Source organism: Taudactylus pleione, unplaced genomic scaffold, assembly GCF_031769625.1.
Source record: "Taudactylus pleione unplaced genomic scaffold, aTauple2 ptg001023l, whole genome shotgun sequence".
Taxonomy (NCBI): domain Eukaryota; kingdom Metazoa; phylum Chordata; class Amphibia; order Anura; family Myobatrachidae; genus Taudactylus; species Taudactylus pleione.
In genome coordinates this window covers 818,448-842,191 of record NW_028285424.1, presented here as the reverse complement: position 1 = coordinate 842,191, position 23,744 = coordinate 818,448, and the positions used below count along the sequence as shown (strand labels likewise).

At 46.9% G+C, this 23,744-nt stretch overlaps 1 protein-coding gene across 4 annotated transcripts in view; it reads right to left on the bottom strand.

Moving 5' to 3' along the window:
* PDE2A (phosphodiesterase 2A) overlaps window positions 1-23,744 on the bottom strand; it is a 794,043-nt gene that overhangs the window by 242,310 nt on the left and 527,989 nt on the right. For all 4 annotated transcript variants that reach the window (XM_088461174.1, XM_088461173.1, XM_088461172.1 and 1 more), the window contains one exon: window positions 7,668-7,727. In XM_088461174.1, the coding sequence (XP_088317300.1) occupies window positions 7,668-7,727 (60 nt within the window). The remainder of the gene's footprint in view (window positions 1-7,667; window positions 7,728-23,744) is intronic.

Below are 23,744 nucleotides of genomic sequence, written 5' to 3'. Positions count from 1 at the left end.
AGTGTATAAACCTCCCATGTCACATGTGCCATGACACTACTTAGTTAATTATGCACTCCCATAAAACGCCGTTTGCACAGTCAGGCATGCCTGTGTTCGGATCTCCACTCCCCCGTTCACAAGCACCTTCCCCTGTTACCACCCACAAACGCTTCATCCTGTCACTCAAAACTAACGACCTGGCTTGGTTCAAGGAGAGAGCAATTTCTTATTGTAACAGTTTGTGCACGCGGATTGCAAATTTTAGCAAACATCGGTAGCGTACGACCGAGCGGCCGCAACGACCGACTCTGAATGAGGTCCTTAGTTCCAGGCAGAAGAGTAGAGAGATTATCACTTTCTAGAAGAATATAGAAGATGAGAAGGGCTGTACACCCGATAGACAGAGCCACCAGTGTTACAGAGCAAGCTGCCACGCTGACGGACAGAGCTGCAATCCTTACAGACAAGGTGGCAGGTCTAATCACCAAATCCGCCAATCAGGCAAAGTTTCCTGATTGCTAAAGCTAGCGGCCAGCAAGAGCATAGCTATGCTTAATTCCGAGTATCTACAACTACAGAGACATTCTACAGAACGGCTACTAATCATGGGAACACTGTAAAGGCATGCGTGCCGACTGTCCCAAAATGTCTGCGAAAGTCCTTAATTTTGAAGGAAGAATTGGCCCACTTTTTCGTGAGTCTGGGAGAGTTTCCCGCGTGCTGCCCACTTCTCTAGTGATGTAGGCAGCACAGGGGTTTGATGTCGCGATTGTCATTTAATTTTGTCAATGTGGTACAGCGAGGCAGGATTCAATCACCAGGAACTGTGGACCACACTCGAGAGCCAGGGATAGCAATAGCTTGAAGCAAGCAGGAGCTAGAAAGTCAGGCTGTGACTTGCTAGGAGTCAGAATGACTTATAGAGATGACCATCGGCCATCAATTATTCATAATCATCGATGGTTTATGGCCGATGTTGAATACTTTGTACCATCGATGGGGATCAACTAGTTGGTTTCCCTCCATCGATGGCAAGGCAAAAATATTTGCATTTATTTTTTTTACAAGGTGCTGGGACAACAAATATAGCTCCGCCCCCAGCACCTGTGAAGCCCCACCCCCAGGCTCTGATTGGCCCACAGTCCAGTCAGTCAAAGAACAGGGATGCACATCGGTTGGTGAAACCATTGATGGTCAGCCTTTGCATAGTTGGTAAACATCGATGCCCATTTGCTATATCGCCAACGATGGTAACCCCACAAAATTCAGACAAGGTACACGTAAGGATTGCAAGTCTCTAATTGGTTGCTTATGTCAGCTGAGGCTAGAAGCATTCTGACTGGAGGGAATGCAATCAGCTGACATGCACCTTTCACAAGACAAACAGGAAAACTAACCTGCAGGCCAGGCAACAAGGTAAATCCGAGAACAAATACAAGAACTTGATTGTAGCAGACAGAATCATAACAAAGATTTTAGTAGTGTTATTGTCGCCGTGTGTATTAGATTTTCCATCTCATCACGTAGGGGTGTCCTGAGTAACCCCTGGTGGACCTTGTCAGGAGCCTAGACCTGTGCAGTCAGAAGGACTTGGGTAGAGACACTTCCCTATAAGAATAGGAAATGGTGAGGGACCCCTCCAGGGGCAAACGCCGATTTCTAAAGAGGGTTTTCCAAATGCTTGATTTTAAAGCAAGTGTGGCCAGACCATGAAGAGGGTATAATTAGCACTTAACTAGCTATAATATAAGTCACACGAGCTATAGTGTATGTAATAATTCCATATACAGGACCAGGCGATCACAATAAGCCGGAACCCCCCCTCCTCTCCCCCCTTCCCTGCGTTTGCCTATGCCCTCTCCCCCAGGTGCCCTCTCCCCCAGGTGCATGGAGCTGCAGCAGGGGTCACTCTAGTAGTGCATGGAGCGGTCTCTCTGTAGCATTTCCTTTGCCCTAGCAGTGTAACATGTCTCTGTATTATACACGGCTCCCCATGTACAAGGCTCTGAGTGTAACATGTCTCTGTATTATACACGGCTCCCCATGTACAAGGCTCTGAGTGTAACATGTCTCTGTATTATACACGGCTCCCCATGTACAAGGCTCTGAGTGTAACATGTCTCTGTATTATACACGGCTCCCCATGTACAAGGCTCTGAGTGTAACATGTCTCTGTATTATACACGGCTCCCCATGTACAAGGCTCTGAGTGTAACATGTCTCTGTATTATACACGGCTCCCCATGTACAAGGCTCTGAGCACTTTCGGCTTATTGTAGCAGTTTCTCCATGGACAGTTTTGCTTGTGTTAGCTGTATGTTGATTACATAATTTTGTCATTGTTATACTTAATTATGTTGCTGTAATTTTGATCATTTGCAGTTTTCACAATCTGTTTTACATTGATTGGACACTAACAGTTTCATTTGTTCTCATTGCATTTGCTGCTGAAATCATGTAAAATGGGAGAAATTGTGGCTATAACTGAGAGCTTCATGAAAATGTTATTTGTGTCATGAATTATGCGATTTTCTTGTTGGCTAAATAAGTACAGCCATGGCCAAAAGTTCTGAGAATGACACAAGTATTGGTTTTCACAAAGTCTGCTGCTTCAGTGTTATTAGACCTATTTGTCAGATGTTACTATGGTATACTGAGGTAACATTACAGCATTACATAAGTGTCAGATGTCACTATGGTATACTGAGGTAACATTACAGCATTACATAAGTGTCAGATGTCACTATGGTATACTGACGTAACATTACAGCATTACATAAGTGTCAGATGTTACTATGGTATACTGAGGTAACATTACAGCATTACATAAGTGTCAGATGTTACTATGGTATACTGAGGTAACATTACAGCATTACATAAGTGTCAGATGTTACTATGGTATACTGAGGTAACATTACAGCATTACATAAGTGCCAGATGTCAATATGGTATACTGACGTAACATTACAGCATTACATAAGTGTCAGATGTTACTATGGTATACTGAGGTAACATTACAGCATTACATAAGTGTCAGATGTCACTATGGTATACTGAGGTAACATTACAGCATTACATAAGTGTCAGATGTCACTATGGTATACTGACGTAACATTACAGCATTACATAAGTGTCAGATGTTACTATGGTATACTGAGGTAACATTACAGCATTACATAAGTGTCAGATGTTACTATGGTATACTGAGGTAACATTACAGCATTACATAAGTGCCAGATGTCAATATGGTATACTGACGTAACATTACAGCATTACATAAGTGTCAGATGTTACTATGGTATACTGAGGTAACATTACAGCATTACATAAGTGTCAGATGTTACTATGGTATACTGAGGTAACATTACAGCATTACATAAGTGCCAGATGTTACTATGGTATACTGAGGTAACATTACAGCATTACATAAATGTGAGATGTTACTATGGTATACTGAGGTAACATTGCAGCATTACATAAGTGTCAGATGTCACTATGGTATACTGAGGTAACATTACAGCATGACATAAGTGTCAGATGTCACTATGGTATACTGAGGTAACATTATAGCATGACATAAGTGTCAGCTGTTACTATGGTATACTGAGGTAACATTACAGCATGACATAAGTGTCAGATGTTACTATGGTATACTGAGGTAACATTACAGCATTACATAAGTGTCATATGTTACTATGGTATACTGAGGTAACATTACAGCATTACATAAGTGTCAGATGTTACTATGGTATACTGAGGTAACATTACAGCATTACATAAGTGTCATATGTTACTATGGTATACTGAGGTAACATTACAGCATTACATAAGTGTCAGATGTTAATATGGTATACTGAGGTAACATTACAGCATTACATAAGTGTCAGATGTTACTATGGTATACTGAGGTAACATTACAGCATTACATAAGTGTCAGATGTTACTATGGTATACTGAGGTAACATTACAGCATGACATAAGTGTCAGATGTTACTATGGTATACTGAGGTAACATTACAGCATTACATAAGTGTCAGATGTTACTATGGTATACTGAGGTAACATTACAGCAATACATAAATGTCAGATGTTACTATGGTATACTGAGGTAACCTTACAGCATTATATACTGTAAGTGTCAAAGGCTTTTATTGACAATTACATTACGTTTATGCAGAGAGTGAATATTTGTAGTGTTGACCCTTCTTTTTCAAGACCTCTGCAATTCGCCCTGGCATGCTGTCACTCACCTTCTGGGCCACATACTGACTGATAGCCGCCCATTCTTACCTAATCAATGCTTGGAGTTTGTCAGAATTTGTGGGTTTTTGTTGGTCCACCCACCTGTTGAGGATTGACCACAAGTTCTCAATGGGATTAATGTAATTGTCAATAAAAGCCTTTGAGTCTTATGAAAAGCTGTAATGTTACTTCAGCATACCATAGTAACACTGACAAAAAGGTGTAAAAACACTGAATCAGCAAACTTTGTGAAAACCATTACTTGTGCCATTCTCAAAACTATTGGCCATGTCTGTATATCTCATTTGCGTTTTTTTTGGATGGTGGCTGTATTCTCACTCTGTGGTGTTACCCTGTGAGCCAGCCCTCATTGCATCAGGTTTCCAGCAAGCTTCAAAACAGTTCAGCAAACGCTTCTCTGCAAAATTTCACACTTTTTCCAGTGGAATTTGGCCTTCAGTGCAGGGCCGGATTAAGGTCTGTGGGGGCGCCAGGGCAACAAACGTGTGGGGCCCCTATATATAATCTCTCTATACACACACCGGTCTATCTGCCTGATGTCCAGTGCCCCTTCTGGAATTCAGGAATGCCTCCTGTAGTTGTGCCCCTTCTGGAATGCCTCCTGTAGTTGTGCCCCTTCTGGAATGCCTCCTGTAGTTGTGCCCCTTCTGGAATGCCCCCAGTTGTTGTGCCCCTTCTGCAATGCCCCCTGTAGTTGTGCCCCTTCTGCAATGCCCCCAGTATTTGTGCCTTGCCTCCAATGCCCCCAGTATTTGTGCCCCCTACAATGCCCCCAGTATTTGTGCCCCCTACAATGCCCCCAGTATTTGTGCCTCTTCTTCAATGCCCCCAGTATCTGTGCCTTTCCTCCAATGCCCCCTGCAATTCCCCCAGTAGCTGTGCCTCTTCTTAAATGCCCCCTGTAGATGTGCCCCGTAAAGTAGTGTCCCAGTAGCTCTCCCTACCCGCCCACACGCCTGTTAAAAAAAAAACTTACCTGTCTTCGCTCAACGCCATCACAGGTCCCGAGTCCCGCCGTCACTGCTACTGCTGCTGCTGCTGTCTGCTGGATCTGGCGCGCAGGCTCCTCTCCTCTGCAGTGTGCGGGCGACGTCATGACGTCATCCGCGCTCTGCATCACTGGGAACGTTAGCCTCTGAAGAGCTCGGTATTCAGAGGCCAATGTTCCTACTTAGCGTAAGTTGATCGCGATCTACAGGCGGGAGCTCCATGAGCTTCCAGTAGATCGCGATCAACCTTTTCGCCAGGCATGTGGCCAGGGGTCAGGGACAGTGTGTGGGAGGCCCCCCTATATGTGGGGGCCCCAGGACGACCGCCCCTGTCGCCCTGCCCTTAATCCGGCCCTGCTTCAGTGTTTCCAGTCCTACCCCGACTGCACAACCACCAACCGTACCATCACCACCAACGACACCGTTCCTAAAAACCAAACAACCACCAATGGCACCATCACCGACCGCACCACCACCACTAACGGCACCATTATCACCACCAACCGAACCATTGCCACCAATGGTACCATCACCACCAACGGCACCACCAACAGAATCTCCGCCAACTGCACCATCCCTACTAACACCACCACCTGCACCACCAACTACACCACCACCAACCGCATCATTACTACCAACTGCACCAATACCACCAATTACACCACCACCAAGCGCACCAGCCACATTCTGCTGCATGGGGTCGTCAGTCGCATTGTCAGATTAGCTGCATGTAGGGACGACCTGATGATGCGACTGACGACCTAACAGGAGCACGCTTTGTTGTTACTAGTGCGTACACACTGGCCGATATTGACGGTGTGCCGGCCTGATTCGCCGGAGCGGACGTCATTTTGTCTACATACCAACTTAAGACACAAAATGTAAAGAAAAATACAGCACGCTACTCCTCTCGGAGCCCCTAACGCGCGCTGTATGGCATAGAGGCGCTCAGTGTACGAGGACACATCTGTTCGCTTTTTCAAATCAATTCCAAAAACTACAAAGCCGATACCACTAGGCCGGCGGGAGGTGCCTGGAATGCCCCTTCAGTATATGATTCTCACGGCAGCACCTCCGCACTGAGCTTTGGCCCCTGACATAGACAGGAGACAACTGGAGGTTTCTAAACTGTGAAGCTGCTGCTCCTCCATTTTTGGAATGGCCTAGGGGTGGTGTCTATGATGTCACCAACAGTGTCATACTACCACCAATAGGAGATGGTGCCAAGGGGGGCGGGTGGGTTGGAGATCCAGGTATGCCCAAATCTCACGCTGTGTCACTGGTTAAATCCACGCTGCCCAGTTCCCACTCCCATAAGTGGACACCCCCATTGCTCAGTCATAACTATCATAGTACGGACTCCCCCTACTCCATCAATGCCTTATCCCTCACTTGTGTAACCCCATGTTGCCCAGTTATTTTCCTCACGTTAACCACACATCTCCTGTGTTAGTGATTGCCTGCTTTCCCTGGTTGGAAGCCTGGTGCTCGCTTATCCCGTGCGCGTGTTAGTCCCGTGTTAGTGATTGTTTGCTTTCCCTGGTTGGAAGCCTGGTGCTCGCTTATCCCGTGTGCATGTTAGTCCCTTGTTAGTGATTGCCTGCTTTCACTGGTTGGAAGCCTGGTGCTCGCTTATCCCGTGCGCGTGTTAGTCCCGTGTTAGTGATTGTCTGCTTTCCCTGGTTGGAAGCCTGGTGCTCGCTTAACCCGTGCGCGTGTTAGTCCCGTGTTAGTGATTGTCTGCTTTCCCTGGTTGGAAGCCTGGTGCTCGCTTATCCCGTGCGCATGTTAGTCCCGTGTTAGTGATTGCCTGCTTTCCCTGGTTGGAACCCTGGTGTTCGCTTATCCCATGCACGTGTTAGTCCCGTGTTAGTGATTGCCTGCTTTCCCTGGTTGGAACCCTGATGCTCGCTTATTCCATGCACGTGTTAGTCCCGTGTTAGTGATTGCCTGCTTTCCCTGTTTGGAACCCTGGTGCTCGCTTAACCCACACACGTTAGTCCCGTGCTAGTGATTGCCTGCTTTCCCTGGTTGGAACCCTGGTGCTCGCTTATCCCGTGCGCGTGTTAGTCCTGTGTTAGTGATTGCCTGCTTTCCCTGGTTGGAACCCTGGTACTCGCTTTTCGGGTGCACGTGTTAGTCCCATGTTAGTGATTGCCTTCTTTCCCTGGTTGGAATCCTGGTGATCGCTTATCCCATGCACGTGTTAGTCCTGTGTTAGTGATTGCCTGCTTTCCCTGTTTGGAACCCTGGTGCTCGCTTAACCCACACACGTTAGTCCCGTGCTAGTGATTGCCTGCTTTCCCTGGTTGGAACCCTGGTACTCGCTTATCGGGTGCACGTGTTAGTGATTGCCTGCTTTCCCTGGTTGGAACCCTGGTGCTCACTTATCCCATGCACGTGTTAGTCCCGTGTTGAACAGGTATGACTTACATGTTTCTCCAGTGTGCGCAGGTTCTGCTCGTCAGAGTCACTCAGCTGACTACAGTGCATCTGGAAGAGAGGATGAGCGTTAGATGGAGAGACCCCAACACAGGCAACAAATGTAACAGGAAGGGGGACCCTGTGCGCCCCTCACCAACTGTGGTAAACACACACACACACACACTATACACACACACACACACATATATATATTATATTCACATGAATCATTCCTAACATGAAACAACAAAACCACAAGCTGCGTCATATACTCATCTTCCTCATAAGCGGAGTCTTCCTCTTTATACAAATGTTTTCTCATCTCTACGTATAATATACAGAACCTTCTCTGCTACCAAACACGGAAATTATACTTTTTGTATATTAAGAATCTTATCTTTTGATCGTACTCACAGACACATTTTTAACCACCACACCGGGAGATCCCGAAGGAGTAGTCTAGGGGTCTTTGCGGCATGATTAGCATCATGCCCCCTCCCCCTCTATTTGTGAGCTTGTAAATTAATACATCGCCTTGTGCGTACCGCAAAACATTTAGACACGCAAAAGCAGAACATAATAGGCCCTGTCCCTAATCCGCCTAAATATTCCCCCATCTGCACAGTACTGGCCACTTTTAGCCAAAGCTCCAAGAGGTCCACAATTCAGGAATGTTCCGCCAAATCAGGGCAGCTTGAAATATGATATATTCTCCTAAAGAGAACAGCAGGAATAAATACATTTAGCATTAGAATACCCCCCCCCCCCCATAGTAAATACAGTGACAGCAGGATTAATGACCTCTGGCGCGGTGACAGCGCATCCCACCCCACCAGCTCATTTTAGGAGACATCTCGGTCACATTCCGTCTGCAGGAGAATTTCGTAGCTTGATTTCATTACGTGACATTAATTATGTGCAGGGAAAGTGATTCTTAGAGAGAACATTATTATAAGCCGGGCTCAGAACAGTCGCTGGGACGTTGTCAGCGCCGCGGAGTGACATTCCGGGTTAATAAAGCAGATGAATGAGATCGACACCGCCTGGCGCGCAGCCACGGAAGTCTATAATATTATAAAGCAGTAATAAAACTCAATACTTCAAGCGAGGCTATGAGCTAATGTTACATTTGTTTTCTTTTCAGCAAATTGCTCATTAGGAAAACTGAGAGCCGGGGCCGTTATGTGCGGTGATTAATGTCGGCTCTCCGCCTCCAGCAGATTACTGCGTATATTGTGATTACGGGGGGGGGGGGAGGTGGGGTGCGTGGTAAGATGGGTGATCAGGGGTGATGGCTATATTACCAGCACAAGGACATTTATTTAACAAACACTTGAAACAATTCTCAGTTTATGGCCCATGTCTTATTAATTATCCCCCCACCCCCGTATTAGCAGACAGACCGAGTAGGGAAGACAATAATCCCGGATATTTTTGGAGTGCCAGTAATACCCCGGGATTATAATCATTAAATTCGAAGTATTACAGGATTCAAAAACACACTGTGAAATGGGCCGGGGGCAGAGGGACAATACTCACCTTCTCGGTTCCGGAACAGATGGAGTTCCGTAATGCAGTTGCTCTCAGTCACTGATAGGCTCTGAGTGGTGACATCATCTCTGGGTGGAACGCTCCCAGCCAATCAATGTATGAGAGCAGCCACATTACAGGACTCCAGCTCTTCTACTGCAGCTGAGCCTGGGAGAGGACCGGACAATGGAGTAGGCCGACAAGAGAAGCCCCCTCTGACCACCGCTGTGTGACGACGTCTAGGGTGTACCGACCTCGTTAGCGGCAGAGCTAACGGTGTCTAGTGTGTACCGATGCCAGCAGTGAATGGGCCATGCTGCATTCGGGTGATGTCATGGGAGCGCGCATTGTCAGCGGCATAGCGGGTACACACTAGGCGAAGTGTCCCGTGTGTCACTCCAATCCGCTGGATCGCACGACATATTATCTAGTGTGTACCCGGCATAAGGTAAGTGAAAGGGGAGGAGGGAGATGGATGTCAGGGAGGACAAGGGATGAGGAAAGCGAGGGTGGGGGTTGTATATTGTTGTACAATTTAATCCTGGATCATGGGATTATAATAATGGGGGCGGGATAGGCTTCCTTAAGGCCGAGTGATAAGAGGTAGCTGCTCTATAGTAGCATTGTCCATCGACGGCTCTGCCATCAATGGTTTTAAACCATCAATTGGAAACCATCGAAGGCTAATGCTGGCTGCAAGGCCTCAGATATTAACCATCGGATCTAGGCCTCCCATCGATCATAACTAGTTAACATCTCCATCAGGCCATTGATGTCTGTTAATCATTAATGGTCGACTGCCAACTTTATAGGGAAATAAGAAATATAAATAGAGGCTGATCCTGCCCGCTCATTACCACAGCATCCCCTAACTGCCTCTCACACCCACATAGCTTGTGGCCTATGGTTGGGCATCAAACATCAATGATTTGAGGTCGATGTTCGATGTGTGGTTCCCCCCTCATAGATCACAGGTCGTCTATGGTTTCCTTCATTTACGTTTTCCATCTACGTCGATATCTTTCTTCGATTGGGTTCAACACTAGACCTCAGCATGTGATCACAGGATGGCCTCCAGTAAATGTGGTCCAAGTCTCGGAAGACGATCTTTCCATCCAATAGCATTGATGGTTTAAGGCAAAAACATTGATGTTCTGTTTTCAATGGTTTTTTTTTTTTTAAATGACACTGATGGTCATGTATCGGTCTAAACAGCATTGGTGTGATATTAAGTGGTCAATGTGCCATCCCTTATGGGGCCTCAGTAGTTATAATTGCCCCCTATCACACCCTTAGGATTCACTACTCAGAACAGATGGAGAAAAGGGGCAAAATAAATACAAAAGATACAGCAAGAAACAAAATATATGAGTTTATGATGGGTAGAAGATGAGTGTGATACAGCCCATACTAGATTCACTTCCAGCTCCGTAAGGATACAGAGATGATAAATGATAGGGGGCCTGACTCCGCATTGCACGCAAGTGCTCGGCTGAATGCAGATTCCCGATTATCGGGAATATGCGCGGGCGCAGGACCCATTCTGCGAGTGTGCCGAATGGGTCCTGCTCAGTCGCACTAAAGTCCTTGAAAGCCTCTGCCTGATTTATAGATAGATGCATTTAAGGGGCGGGGGGTGGCCGCTGTTCCCGGGAAACGGGGTGTGTCCACCCAGTTTTTTCGTGAGCGGCCAGCCCAGAGACTGTGTGGACGTACGCAGTCTTCCGGGCTCGCATGCCGGCTGAGGCGCTGTCCGGTCGCCAGGCACAGTCCACCATTGCGACCATCGACCACTGATGGTCGCAATGGTGATCTCAGTCTACGACCTCAGTCGCAGTGCTGGGATCGCAAATGCAGCAGGGGGCATCATACAGGGAGATGTCATACAAGGGGGTGTCATACAGGGGGGCGTCATACAGCTCATGCTGCATTTCCATTATTGCAAGGATCCTGCGTGCAGCTTTGCAACTGCGATCCTTGCTGAATCAGGCCCAGGATGTACTAGGCCAGGCCGATGCGGTCAGTAACCGGAGCGTCTCTCTATAAGGACACCCTCACTTCTCTGCTATCCTACAGCCATCCTCTGTCATATAATGAGCACACATCTAACACCAATAACAATATACAACACCAAGGAGAAGATGATAAATGACAGGATGTACTAGGCCAGGCCGATGCAAACAGCAACCGGAGCGTCTCTCTATGAGGGAACCCTCACATCTCTGCTGTCCTAAAGCCATCCTCCGTCATATAATGAGCACACATCTAACACCAATAACAATATACATCACCAAGGAGAAGATGATAAATGACAGGATGTACTAGGCCAGGCCGATGTGGTCAGTAACCGGGGCGCCTCTCTATAAGGACACCCTCACATCTCTGCTGTCCTACAGCCATCCTCCGTCATGTAATGAGCAGACATCTAACACCAATAACAAAATACATCACCAAGGAGAAGATGATAAATGGCAGGATGTACTAGGCCTGGCCGATGTGGTCAGTAACCGGAGCGTCTCTCTATAAGGACACCCTCACATCTCTGCTGTCCTACAGCCATCCTCCGTCATATGAGCACACATCTAACACCAATAACTATATACACACCAAGGAGAAGATGATAAATGACAGGATGTACTAGGCCAGGCCGATGCAGTCAGCAACCGGAGTGTCTCTATAAGGGCACCCTCACATCTCTGCTGTCCTACAGCCATCCTCCGTCATATGAGCACACATCTAACACCAATAACTATATACACACCAAGGAGAAGATGATAAATGACAGGATGTACTAGGCCAGGCCGATGTGGTCAGTAACCGGAGCGCCTCTCTATAAGGGCACCCTCACATCTCTGCTATCCTACAGCCATCCTCCGTCATATGAGCACACATCTAACACCAATAACTATATACACAGTATTACACACCAAGGAGAAGATGATAAATGACAGGATGTACTAGGCCAGGCCGATGTGGTCAGTAACCGGAGCATCTCTCTATAAGGACACCCTCACATCTCTGTTGTCCTAAAGCCATCCTCCGTCATGTAATGAGCACACGCCTAGCACCAATATACATCACCAAGGAGAAGATGATAAATGACAGGATGTACTAGGCCAGGCCGATGTGGTCAGTAACCGGAGCGTCTCTCTATAAGGACACCCTCACATCTCTGCTGTCCTACAGCCATCCCCCGTCATGTAATGAGCACACATCTAACACCAATACAAATATACATCACCAAGGAGAAGATGATAAATGACAGGATGTACTAGGCCAGGCCGATGCGGTCAGTAACCGCAGTGCCTCTCTATAAGGGCACCCTCACATCTCTGCTGTCCTACAGCCATCCTCCGTCATATAATGAGCACACGCCTAGCACCAATATACATCACCAAGGAGAAGATGATAAATGACAGGATGTACTAGGCCAGGCCGATGCGGTCAGTAACCGAAGTGCCTCTCTATAAGGGCACCCTCACATCTCTGCTGTCCTACAGCCATCCTCCGTCATATAATGAGCACACGCCTAGCACCAATATACATCACCAAGGAGAAGATGATAAATGACAGGATGTACTAGGCCAGGCCGATGTGGTCAGTAACCGGAGCGTCTCTCTATAAGGACACTCTCACATCTCTGCTGTCCTACAGCCATCCTCCGTCATATAATGAGCACACGCCTAACACCAATAACAATATACAACACCAAGGAGAAGATGATAAATGACAGGATGTACTAGGCCAGGCCGATGCGGTCAGTAACCGGAGCGCCTCTCTATAAGGACACCCTCACATCTCTGCTGTCCTAAAGCCATCCTCCGTCATGTAATGAGCACACATCTAACACCAATACAAATATACATCACCAAGGAGAAGATGATAAATGACAGGATGTACTAGGCCAGGCCGATGTGGTCAGTAACCGGAGCGTCTCTCTATAAGGGCACCCTCACATCTCTGCTGTCCTACAGCCATCCTCCGTCATGTAATGAGCAAACGCCTAACACCAATACAAATATACAACACCAAGGAGAAGAAGTAATTAAAGATGGTTATTAGCAGGATTACGCCGTGATGAGAGCTCTATCCCAGCAGCCGGATCTAAGGATGCACAAGGATACACTGAGGGGAGATTAATTAGGAGAGAGCTAACGGCTGCGCTGGATAACACTGAATGGTAAACACAACAGAAAATGAACAAAAAAAAAAAAAGATAATGACAAGCGACGCAGATATATAAAAAGCAATAAAGGGGAAGTAACATGGGACAGTAACCGCTAATGTCACCCGCTGGAACAATACCACGTAATAAAGAAGGATACTCCGGTCACTGCTACACATTAATACGAAAACAAATATAAATACAGATGTGTCCTCAATACGCCATGCAGCGTAATAAGCCTGACATGAGTGAGCCCGCCAGCTCCCGTACAACTCTGCTAGCGTCGGGGGTTTTTTTTGCCGAAAATGCGTCTTAGGGCCGGATTCAATTAGTGGCGATAAAATCTGACTATTTTCACCAAAAAACGGGTGGTGCAAAAAAAAAAACCAGGCGAAATAAGATGAAAAAGTCAGGAAATTGCGTCTGTCCCGGTGCTATCAGAGTCTCGCGGGACCAGGCGTGCAGGATATACTAGGGCCGTTTGGCACAGGATGAGTGTGGATACATCTGTATACTGCAAACAGTTTGGAAATAGTACAGATGTAATTTTGGGAGGAAGAGCTCTGACATATCACCTTACACTAGTAACAGTAATGTATAGATAGTAAAGTAAATGATCACTATCACAACATCAGAAAATATTAATATACTGTAGGTCCTGATTTAGAGATGTACGCAAACGTTCCGATGGCGAGGGGATTGCGCATGTGCAGAAATGGCCACGGAAGAGGTCTCATGGTGCCCCCTAAATTGACAGGCTGGGGGCAGGAGGAGGTGGCGCTGGTAGCGTCAACCATGTTTTCTGGGAGTGCTGAAGCCAGTTCCTGTGTCTACTGACGAGGCGGCGAATCTGAGTAGCCTTATGCTTAAGGGGCACATCCACTAGGCAACTAGTGAAGAACTGTACGATAATATCGTTATCGTTCATTAAACTGTGCAGTGCCTACACTGAGCGATATGTCATTCAGTGCAGGCTCCCTCCCTTATCCCTGAACATGGCCAATCTGTCGTCATTGGCAGATTGACCGGCATGTTCAGGCAATTACTGATGTCGGAAACGACCAGCGGGTGCCGGCATCGCTGGTAGTTTCCGACATTATAGTGCACGATTAATGAGCAATTTTAACGATAACGATGTCGTTATCGTTTAATCACTCATTAATATCGTCTAGTGGATGTGTGCTTTTGCTCAGATAGGTGATGCTGAAAACCATCGCAATGTTGATCCGATCCTGCGCCTTCAGATGCAGGCATCCTGATCTGAGGTGCTGATTGACAAGAAGAGGCATTTCAAGGGCAGAGGGCATTCCCGGAAATGCAGATTCCTGGCCTCGCAAGCCGGCCAGCCAATATCCACTATCGTGACCGAGTGTGAGACACCTTCTGCTGCATCTGCATATTAGCAAGGACGGAATTGCAAACTGCCTGCGTGCATATATCATATATCTATAGCCTGCGTGCATACGTCATATATCTATAGCCTGCGTGCATACATCATATATCTATAGCCTGCGTGCATACATCATATATCTATAGCCTGCATGTATACATCATATATCTATAGCCTGCGTGCATATATCATATATCTATAGCCTGCGTGTATACATCATATATCTATAGCCTGCGTGCATATATCATATATCTATAGCCTGCGTGTATACATCATATATCTATAGCCTGCGTGCATACATCATATATCTATAGCCTGCGTGTATATATCATATAGCTATAGCTTGCATGTATACATCATATATCTATAGCCTGCGTGCATACATCATATATCTATAGCCTGCGTGCATACATCATATATCTATAGCCTGCGTGTATACATCATATACCTATAGCCTGCGTGCATACATCATATATCTATAGCATGCGTGTATAAATCATATATCTATAGCCTGCATGTATAAATCATATATCTATAGCCTGCGTGTATAAATCATATATCTATAGCCTGCGTGCATACATCATATATCTATAGCCTGCGTGTATAAATCATATATCTATAGCCTGCGTGCATACATCATATCTATAGCCTGCATGCATATATCATATATCTATAGCCTCTGTGTATATATCATATATCTATAGCCTGCGTGTATACATCATATATCTATAGCCTGCATGTATAAATCATATCTATAGCCTGCGTGTATAAATCATATATCTATAGCCTGCGTGTATAAATCATATATCTATAGCCTGCGTGTATACATCATATATCTATAGCCTGCGTGTATACATCATATATCTATAGCCTGCGTGCATATATCATATATCTATAGCCTGCGTGCATATATCATATATCTATAGCCTGCGTGTATAAATCATATCTATAGACTGCGTGTATAAATCATATATCTATAGCCTGCGTGTATACATCATATATCTATAGCCTGCGTGCATACATCATATATCTATAGCCTGCGTGCATACATCATATATCTATAGCCTGCGTGTATAAAGTATATATCTATAGCCTGCGTGTATACGTCATATACCTGTAGCCTGCGTGTATACATCATATACCTATAGCCTGCGTGCATCCATGAGGAGAGGGTGTGTATGCTGCTCCTGCTCTACTTACGTGGCTGTGTGAGAGGGAGGTTCCCCTGCAGGCTTCCCCAGGCAGGCTGCCTCTGCCTGGGGGAAGTGTTTAGGAAAGTGTGGCTGTGACTCTGGTGCAGCCTACACAGATTATTACTGCCGTTTACTTCTGGAGAAAGTGGGGATTTCTTTCCCCTGTGTGGCCTGGTGGCTATACTTGGCAGATGAAGGAGGCATAAGGAAAATGCCAAAAGCACCTAAGTAGATAAAAACCCGGGTTCATGTGGCTGCAGGACAGCCCAGAGAAATGTAGGGAGCCGGAGGTTCAGTTGCAGCTGAAACAAAACAACAACTGCTGGCGGAGGATCTCGCGGTGCAGATGGTGCCGGCTATGGGAGACTCGGAAGGTGGGAGTTACCTGGAGGCCCCCGATGTGAATGTGGAATGGGGTGACGTGTCTGCTACCATGCGGGATCCGGCGGAAGTGTCTCTGGCTGTGTGTGACCCGGTAGCAGAGGACTCGGTGGCGCATGGTTTGGAAGGTCCCGGTCAGGAGGCTCCTGCATCGGCTGCCCTGTTCCCGGCGGTGAGTGTCATAGTTACAGAGGTCCCGCTGACTTCATTATGTTCGCAGCATGTTCCGGCGGATGCTGGCAGAGGGACTCCAGTCGCTGCGTCTCCTGCCCAGGCTGGTCTGTCCTTAGCTATGGGTGTCCTGGCAGGTGCTGGGTTGGTGGCTCCGCTATCAGCAGCTGGAGACCCGGTGGATCAGGGGATGGATGTCTCAGCAGGCACAGCATTTTTTGCCTGTGGCCCAGGAACCTCAGACATGTCAGCTCCCACTAAACTACTGGAGGGAGAGTCCCTGAGTGGTGTAACTCAGGAGGAGATGCTGGACCCCACCAGTAGTGTAGCAGAGGGAAGCCTGTTATTGGTGACGGAGGAGAGTGGGGAGCAGTCTTCTGAAGGTGATGAAAGTGATATCTATGCATCGTAAGGAGGATAAATGCAAAAATAAACAATAAGAAAAAGAAGAATGGGCACGGGATGTTCTGAAAGATGAGATTACGGCTTTGAATGATGAGTTGGAAAATGCAAGAAAGAAATTGGTTCTATTAAGAGAAATTAAAAAGGAGACTGCGGGGAAAAACCTGCTCCCAGTTGATTGAAGGAAGGGGAATAAGAAGGTGGAACAATTACAAAATATTGAGTCAGGTACAGCGTCTGGTGGTGAATCTGTGATATGTCCGGAGCGAGCAGAACCAGCAGTGATGGTGCCGGAGCCCTAGGAAATGGAGCAGGAGACGGTGTATGGTGGAAAGGGCGTTCGTAGTGCCGACTGTCTGGTGAGTGACGATGCATGGGGTGCTCGGAAGGTGAAGGGTATAGGCGCTTCATCTATTGTCCTTGAGGCTGCATGTGAATCAGTCCCGTAGGCAGGAAAGGCAGGTGGCGTAGGAGAACTAGTGGGTGCTGGTTCTGAAGGGCATATGGAGGCCACGGATATGGAGCTAGTACAGGCGGTTGTGCTAGCGGAAAGTAGCATGGAGGGGGGCCCTAAAGATAAGTCGGCCGCTGTTTGTGTTTCGCAGGCAGCTGGGGAGACATCAGGGGCCGGTCCCTGTGAAGTGCAGGGCGCTATCGATGTAGGTCGGAGGTTGATAGGTACAGACAGAAGGGCACGAGGTATGCCGGTGTTAAATTTGGGCGAGGTCCCTATGGCGGAAAGATCTGTAATAGAGACTATCTATGGTGACAAGATGTCTGTCCCAGTAAGGGCGAAGAAGGCGGCAGAAATAATTGTGACGGACATTGCAGCTAGGACATTAAGATCGGCCAGCAGTACAGGAAATCGGCCAGCAGTACAGGAGATCGGCCAGCAGTACAGGAGATCGGCCAGCAGTACAGGAGATCGGCCAGCAGTACAGGAGATCGGCCAGCAGTACAGAAGATCGGCCAGCAGTACAGTTACTGAGCCAGCATCAAGTGGGATATCTTATGCCAACATGGTGTCCAGGAAAAATGTTAATGTACAGCCAATTGTGAATGTGGGGTCTGGGAATGTGGGTAAGGGGCGGAACCTTATCCAATTTCAGTGGGTGGGGGAGGGGGAGAGCCCGAATACAGAGGGTTTTTTGAAAATGTTTTTTGGCATGGGATTTAAGGCTGGTGATCTGTACGCCTGTATACATCCAGTAAGATCCCCTAAGCTTCCTATCATATCAGGGTTTACAAGCTTTTTGGGAGTTATGGCAGGCATACAGAAACAGGAGCCCTTATAAAAACTTTACTGCAAGTTTGGTTACTCGCCAAGACAAAGTGAAAATTACGGTGTTAGTAAAGAATGAATCTTTACCGTCGGAGGACATATCCTTTTGGTTGTCAAGATATTGTGATCTATTTGGTAAAGTCTGGTCATGTATTAGGTGTATGGGTAGGAGCATGGGAGGTTGTGGTCCAATTGCGGTCGTCAGACTCTGGTATTGTACATGTTCCCTCGGCTGCCTATATAGGTCGTAATAGAGTTCAGTGCTTTTACCCTGGGCAGCCGAGGACGTGTTTCAAGTGCGGTGATTTTCGTCACCTTAGCGGTGATTGTAATGTGACAAAACGCTCTTTATGTGGGAAGATTGGACTTGTCTCAAGATCATGTAACATGGTGAGGTGTAATTTGTGTGATGAAGAAGGACACCCGCATAGCAGATGTCCTAGGGCTAACCACGATGCAGAGTCCAGGATGTCGGAGCAGGAGGAGGCGGAAGCAAGTGGGGATGAGAATCCAACAGAAATTGTGGGCTTGATTCAGACCCGCTCGCGAGTGCTATGCGCTCGCAAGCGGGTTGATGGTGGCCCAGTGCGCATGCGCACGATAGAGCCGGCTCCGTCGTGCGCATGCGTGAGACCCGGATAGCGACGGGCAATCAGTCACTCCGGGTCTCGTACCAAAGGGGGCGTGCTGTCGATGTTGAGTGACACCACGCCCCCTTTGGTGGGCGGGACGGGGGGGGTGGCTGCCCAAACGGAGGCGTTCCCATGTGAACGCCTACCGTCTGGGGCCGGCCCCACTGACATCATGTCGTGATGTCAGTGGGAGAGATTTCGGCTCTGTTAGAGCCGAAATCTCTCTGGGGCTGGAGGCAACGAGACCCTACCACAAGGGTCTCGTCGCAAGCCCGATGGTCTTGACCATCGCGACCATCTTCCTGGCTGCTCGCTATAGCTGTGGGTGGTCACCCACAGCTATGCGTGCGGCCAGGAGGCCGCTCTAAAAAGCAAGAAGGCCGGCCTGATGCAGAGCCTGTGAAAGAAGTGGTAAAGGGAAAACAGGACAGTGTTGGTGGGAGGGTGAGTAAGGTTAATACGGAAGAAGAACCTTTTCAAATAGTGACGGGGAAAAGGAAAAAGAAAAGGAAGAATATTGAGGAACAAGTGGTCTTGTCCAATAAGTTTGATGTTTTTTCCTCGTATGAGGAGGGGGAGGTGTTTAGAGTAGGTGGTGAGTTGATGCAAATCTCAGGGAAAGATAAAAGGAATGCAAAAAGGAGAGCCAAATTAGGAAGCATGCAGAATGGTGATCAAAGGAATACGAGGGTGGAAGTGGCGCAAGGGTTCATTGTTGAAAATGCAGCAAACTCTGGTTTAGAAAAGGAGGTTTTGGTGAATAATAAAGAAACTTTAGAGGTTGAAGGGGAAGAGGTAAATATAGTAGAGGAGACCCAGTCAGTCAGAAGAATTAGAGGAAAAGTGTGTGGATTCTGCTCAAAATTTAGCAGAAGGTTGTGGTGATGTTGGGGGTGTAATGGTGGTTGGAGATAAACATCAGGATAGTAAAGGTGTAGTGTTGACTCCTGACCCAGAACCTTTAGTAGGTGTTCTGTCCCAGGGAGGGACGGGTGGGTTAGGAGTGACAGCTGGCCTGCAGGGGGTCAGTTTGTAGGGTTGAGTTTTTTGCTGTGGTTTTTTTGGGGATTTGTGATTTTTTGGAGTATGGAAAGCAAGCAAGGTCTTTTTTTTTTTTTTATAACCTAAAAACATGGATCCCCATCCTATACGATGTGCCACGATTAATGTGGTTTCCAAATGAGCTCGTAAGTTGGCCTTTGATTTTTCAGCACGGTTGAGATTTATTTTTTATTTTTGCAGGAGACCCGGATTAGTAAATTGGATCTTCTTCATAGGGTGAAGCGGGAGTGGAGAGGATGTCCTTCTTACAGGTCTCTTGCAGCCGAGCCATACGGTGGGGTGGCAGTTCTTTTTACTGATATGGTAACCGAGCACAAGGTAATAGAATTACAAGCAGGAAGATGTATGATTTTGGATGTCAACATGAAGGGACAGGATCTTAGGTTAATTAATATTTATGGTGCTCAGTCACAATGGGAGAGAAAATGTCTCTTCATGGAGATAAAACCTTATCTTTTTACGGCCCAGCAGGTTATCTTTGGTGGTGATTTTAATACCATATCTAGGCCAAAGGACAGAGGAGGCACAAGGAGACCTCTGGGCTATGATTCTAATTTTTTAGTTAGTATGGCTAGACAGGTGGGTCTGGTGGATGTGCATATTTGTCACTCCCCAGACCTCACGGGGTTCACTTTTTTTAGTGGCAGCCATAGGTCTAGGATAGATACGTTTTTTGTTAAGGAGACTTCAGTAACTTGGTTGGTGGAGTTCTCCGATCACGGTTTTCTCTTGGTAACTTTGAATACCTCAGAAACCCCTCAGAAAGGGCGGGGTCCTTGGCGATTGAACTCGGAGCTTCTGGAAGAAGAGGGAGTTAGGCAGTCCTTTAGGGTTTTCTTTCAATCTCAGGAGACGCTCCTGGAGGCTGGTTGCAGTAGGTCGGAGTGGTGGGAGGTAATCAAAAAGAGAATCTGTAAATTTTTCCGTGGTCTTATAGCTAAGAGAAACTTAATAAAGAAAAATATCTACTATAGTTTAAGAAGGAAATTGCATCTCTTGATCTCTGAGGAGGGAGATTGTGGGGAAATCTCCCAAGTGAAGGCTCAGATGAGAGAATTTCAATATAACCGATTGACGTCTTTGGTTTTGGAGAGGGATTATGGTTCATACCACTCGCCAGATCCTTACCAGAACTGTAGGGCGTCGGTTGATGCCAAACATGTTAAAGGACTGGTTGACGGATAGGGTGCCCTTGTGATAGGAAGGGCATTTTGGACGTAGTGGTGTCCTACTATTCGGATCTATTGTCCGAACAGCCACTTATTAGATAGAGGATGGAGACATTTCTGAGGGAGACCCCTGGTCTGAATTCTCAAGGTACTTTTCTTGACTCTTTGGCTTGTAATATAACCGTGGAGGAAGTTAGGAAGGCGATAATGGGGTTGAACCCAAAAAAATCACCAGGACCAGATGGTTTAACATCTGAGTTTTATAAGATCTTTTCAGACCTTTTAATTCCCCGCCTTGTGGAAGTATTTCATGTGAGCCTGGATGAGGGAACTCTCCCTCCTTCCATGAGGTTATCTGCACTTATTTTGCTATCCAAAGGGAAAGACCCGTCACGTACTGAGAATTGGCACCCCATAGCCCTTCTTAATACAGACAGAAAGATTTTGGCAAGGTACTCTTTAATAGGCTTTCAGAATTTTCTGAGTCTCTCTGCTTTCACCTTCTCAGCACTGTACTGTGAAGGGTCGAAGCACATTTAGTGCTGTCCTTGGTGTCCGGGAGGCCATTGAGCGGTGCAGGGATGAGAAGTGGGGAAAGTACCTACTGGCATTGGCTCAGTCTAAGGCGTTTTACCGGGTAAACCACAAGTACCTTTGGGCTTTGCTGGAATGGTATGGTCTTCCAGGACGGTTGGTTAATTGGACACAGACTCTTTATCAGCTGGCCAAAAGCTTCCCACTTGTGAACGGTTGGGTGGGCCGTGCCTTTGAGGTATGCTCTGGAGTTCGTCAGAGTTGTCCCCTGAGCCCTCTCTTATGTTTTTGCGATTGACCTCTTTATCAGAAGGGTAGAGAGTGGAACTGTGGGAGGGGTGCAGCTGAGTCCGGAGTGTCCCTTGAAGGTAGTAGCCTACGCAGATGATGTCACTGTGGTTCTGTCTTCTCAAGCAGAGGCCAGTAACATGGTACATCTTATCTATGAATATTCTGAGGCCTCGTGCTCCAGGGTAAATCGGGAAAAGTGTGAAGTTTTTTGGATGGGGGAGGAAGGTGAGGAATTTTCCCTTCCGGACAGCTTCCCTCAGGTCAGTGATCAGATTAAAATCCTAGGCATCAAATTTGATCATGGTGATTATGCCACCTTAAACTGGGTTAAAAGACTGGAAGATGCTGCCAAGAAGGTAGAGTGTTGGAAAAGATGGAAGTTGTCTTTTAGGGAAAAGGTTGACCTGTGCAAAACTTATCTGATCCCTATATTTTTGTATGTCAGTTATGTGTGCTTTTTGCCTCAATCCATGTGGGCTAAGTTGAATTCCTTATTCTTTCTGCTGTTGTGGGGGAATAGGACCAACATAGTCAAGAGGAGTATTACCTACAAACCAAGGAAAGACGGAGGTTTAGATATGGTAAACCCAGTGGTCTTTTTTGTAACAGCCTTTATAAAATTCAATGTTGGAAGCATGTTTTTGGATGCTCCCCCTCGGTGGGTAGAGGGATTTAGACCATGGGTGTCCCCATTCCTTAGTCTATGGATAGATGGAGGTCAAGTGAAAAGCTTTCAGATTCGGCATGGTTACCTTCCGATCTATGGGCCTGATTCAGAGCCGTTCGCTATTTGCGGTCGTTCGTTTAAAAACAAGGGGTGGCTATTCAAATGTTCCGTACGCACATTGCAGTCTGTTCACACCTCTAAGTCTGAACGAGCGTGCAAAACATACGCTCGTTTATTTGTTAAAAACGCCCCCTGGCCGCTCGCATCCTACGTCATGTCCGCTATTTATTAGATTAATCGAGTACATCGACCAGCGTATGAACTGCTCGCTATTCTTGTGGTTGGTGTTTGCTACCACAAATTTGCGAGCAGTTCTGGCTCTAAAATAACCCAGTGACGTGGTCAATGACGCTGCTGTTTTAAATATACACACCCATAAAACGCCCGTTTTGACCTTTAAGCACGCCTGCGTTCGGATCTCCACTCCCCATTTTCAAGCACCATCCCCTGTTACCACCCACATACGCCTCATTCTGTCACTCAAAATAGCAGGCACTCGCTATATAGCGTACAAACGATTTTCGGCCGCACTGACTGGTTCGCGCATGCGTACTAAAAACCGTACGCATGCGCAGATGTGCAAACATCGCTCGGAACGAGCGTACTGCCGCTAACGAGCGGCTCTGAATGAGGGCCTATGTCATCCAGAGCTTGAAGGCGATAAAGCGATATGGTGTGGGGGTGAGTGAAATCAAAAACTGTTCCAGGAGGGAGTTGGTGAACAGAATATTGCGGACTCACTTTCATGTCCCGCTGTCACTAAGGGACTGCCCGGGTAGTACCGCTTCGGAGGGGTTAGCACTGTTAAATTCACAGAGGATACCGCCAAAGTTCAAGGATATTGCTTGGCTCTCATTTCATTGAAAGCTTTATGTTGGAGGGAACCTCAAGTGGAGAAGCGCCAGTGAACGTGGTTGTCCACGGGAGGAATGTCCAGGGGTGGAGGAGACGATGGACCACTTCCTGCTTGAGTGTCCCTTTAATGTAAAAGTTTATGAGGAGGTATCAAGGGCCATTGGAATCCCGTGCCTTTCGGGTCTTAGTTACCCTGAGTGGGCTTATGGGTCAGTTAGAAGGTACGGTGGATTTGATTTCACCACAATTATTTTAGTTAGTTTAGCGGTCAGGTACCACACGTGGGGCGCACGGTGTCATGT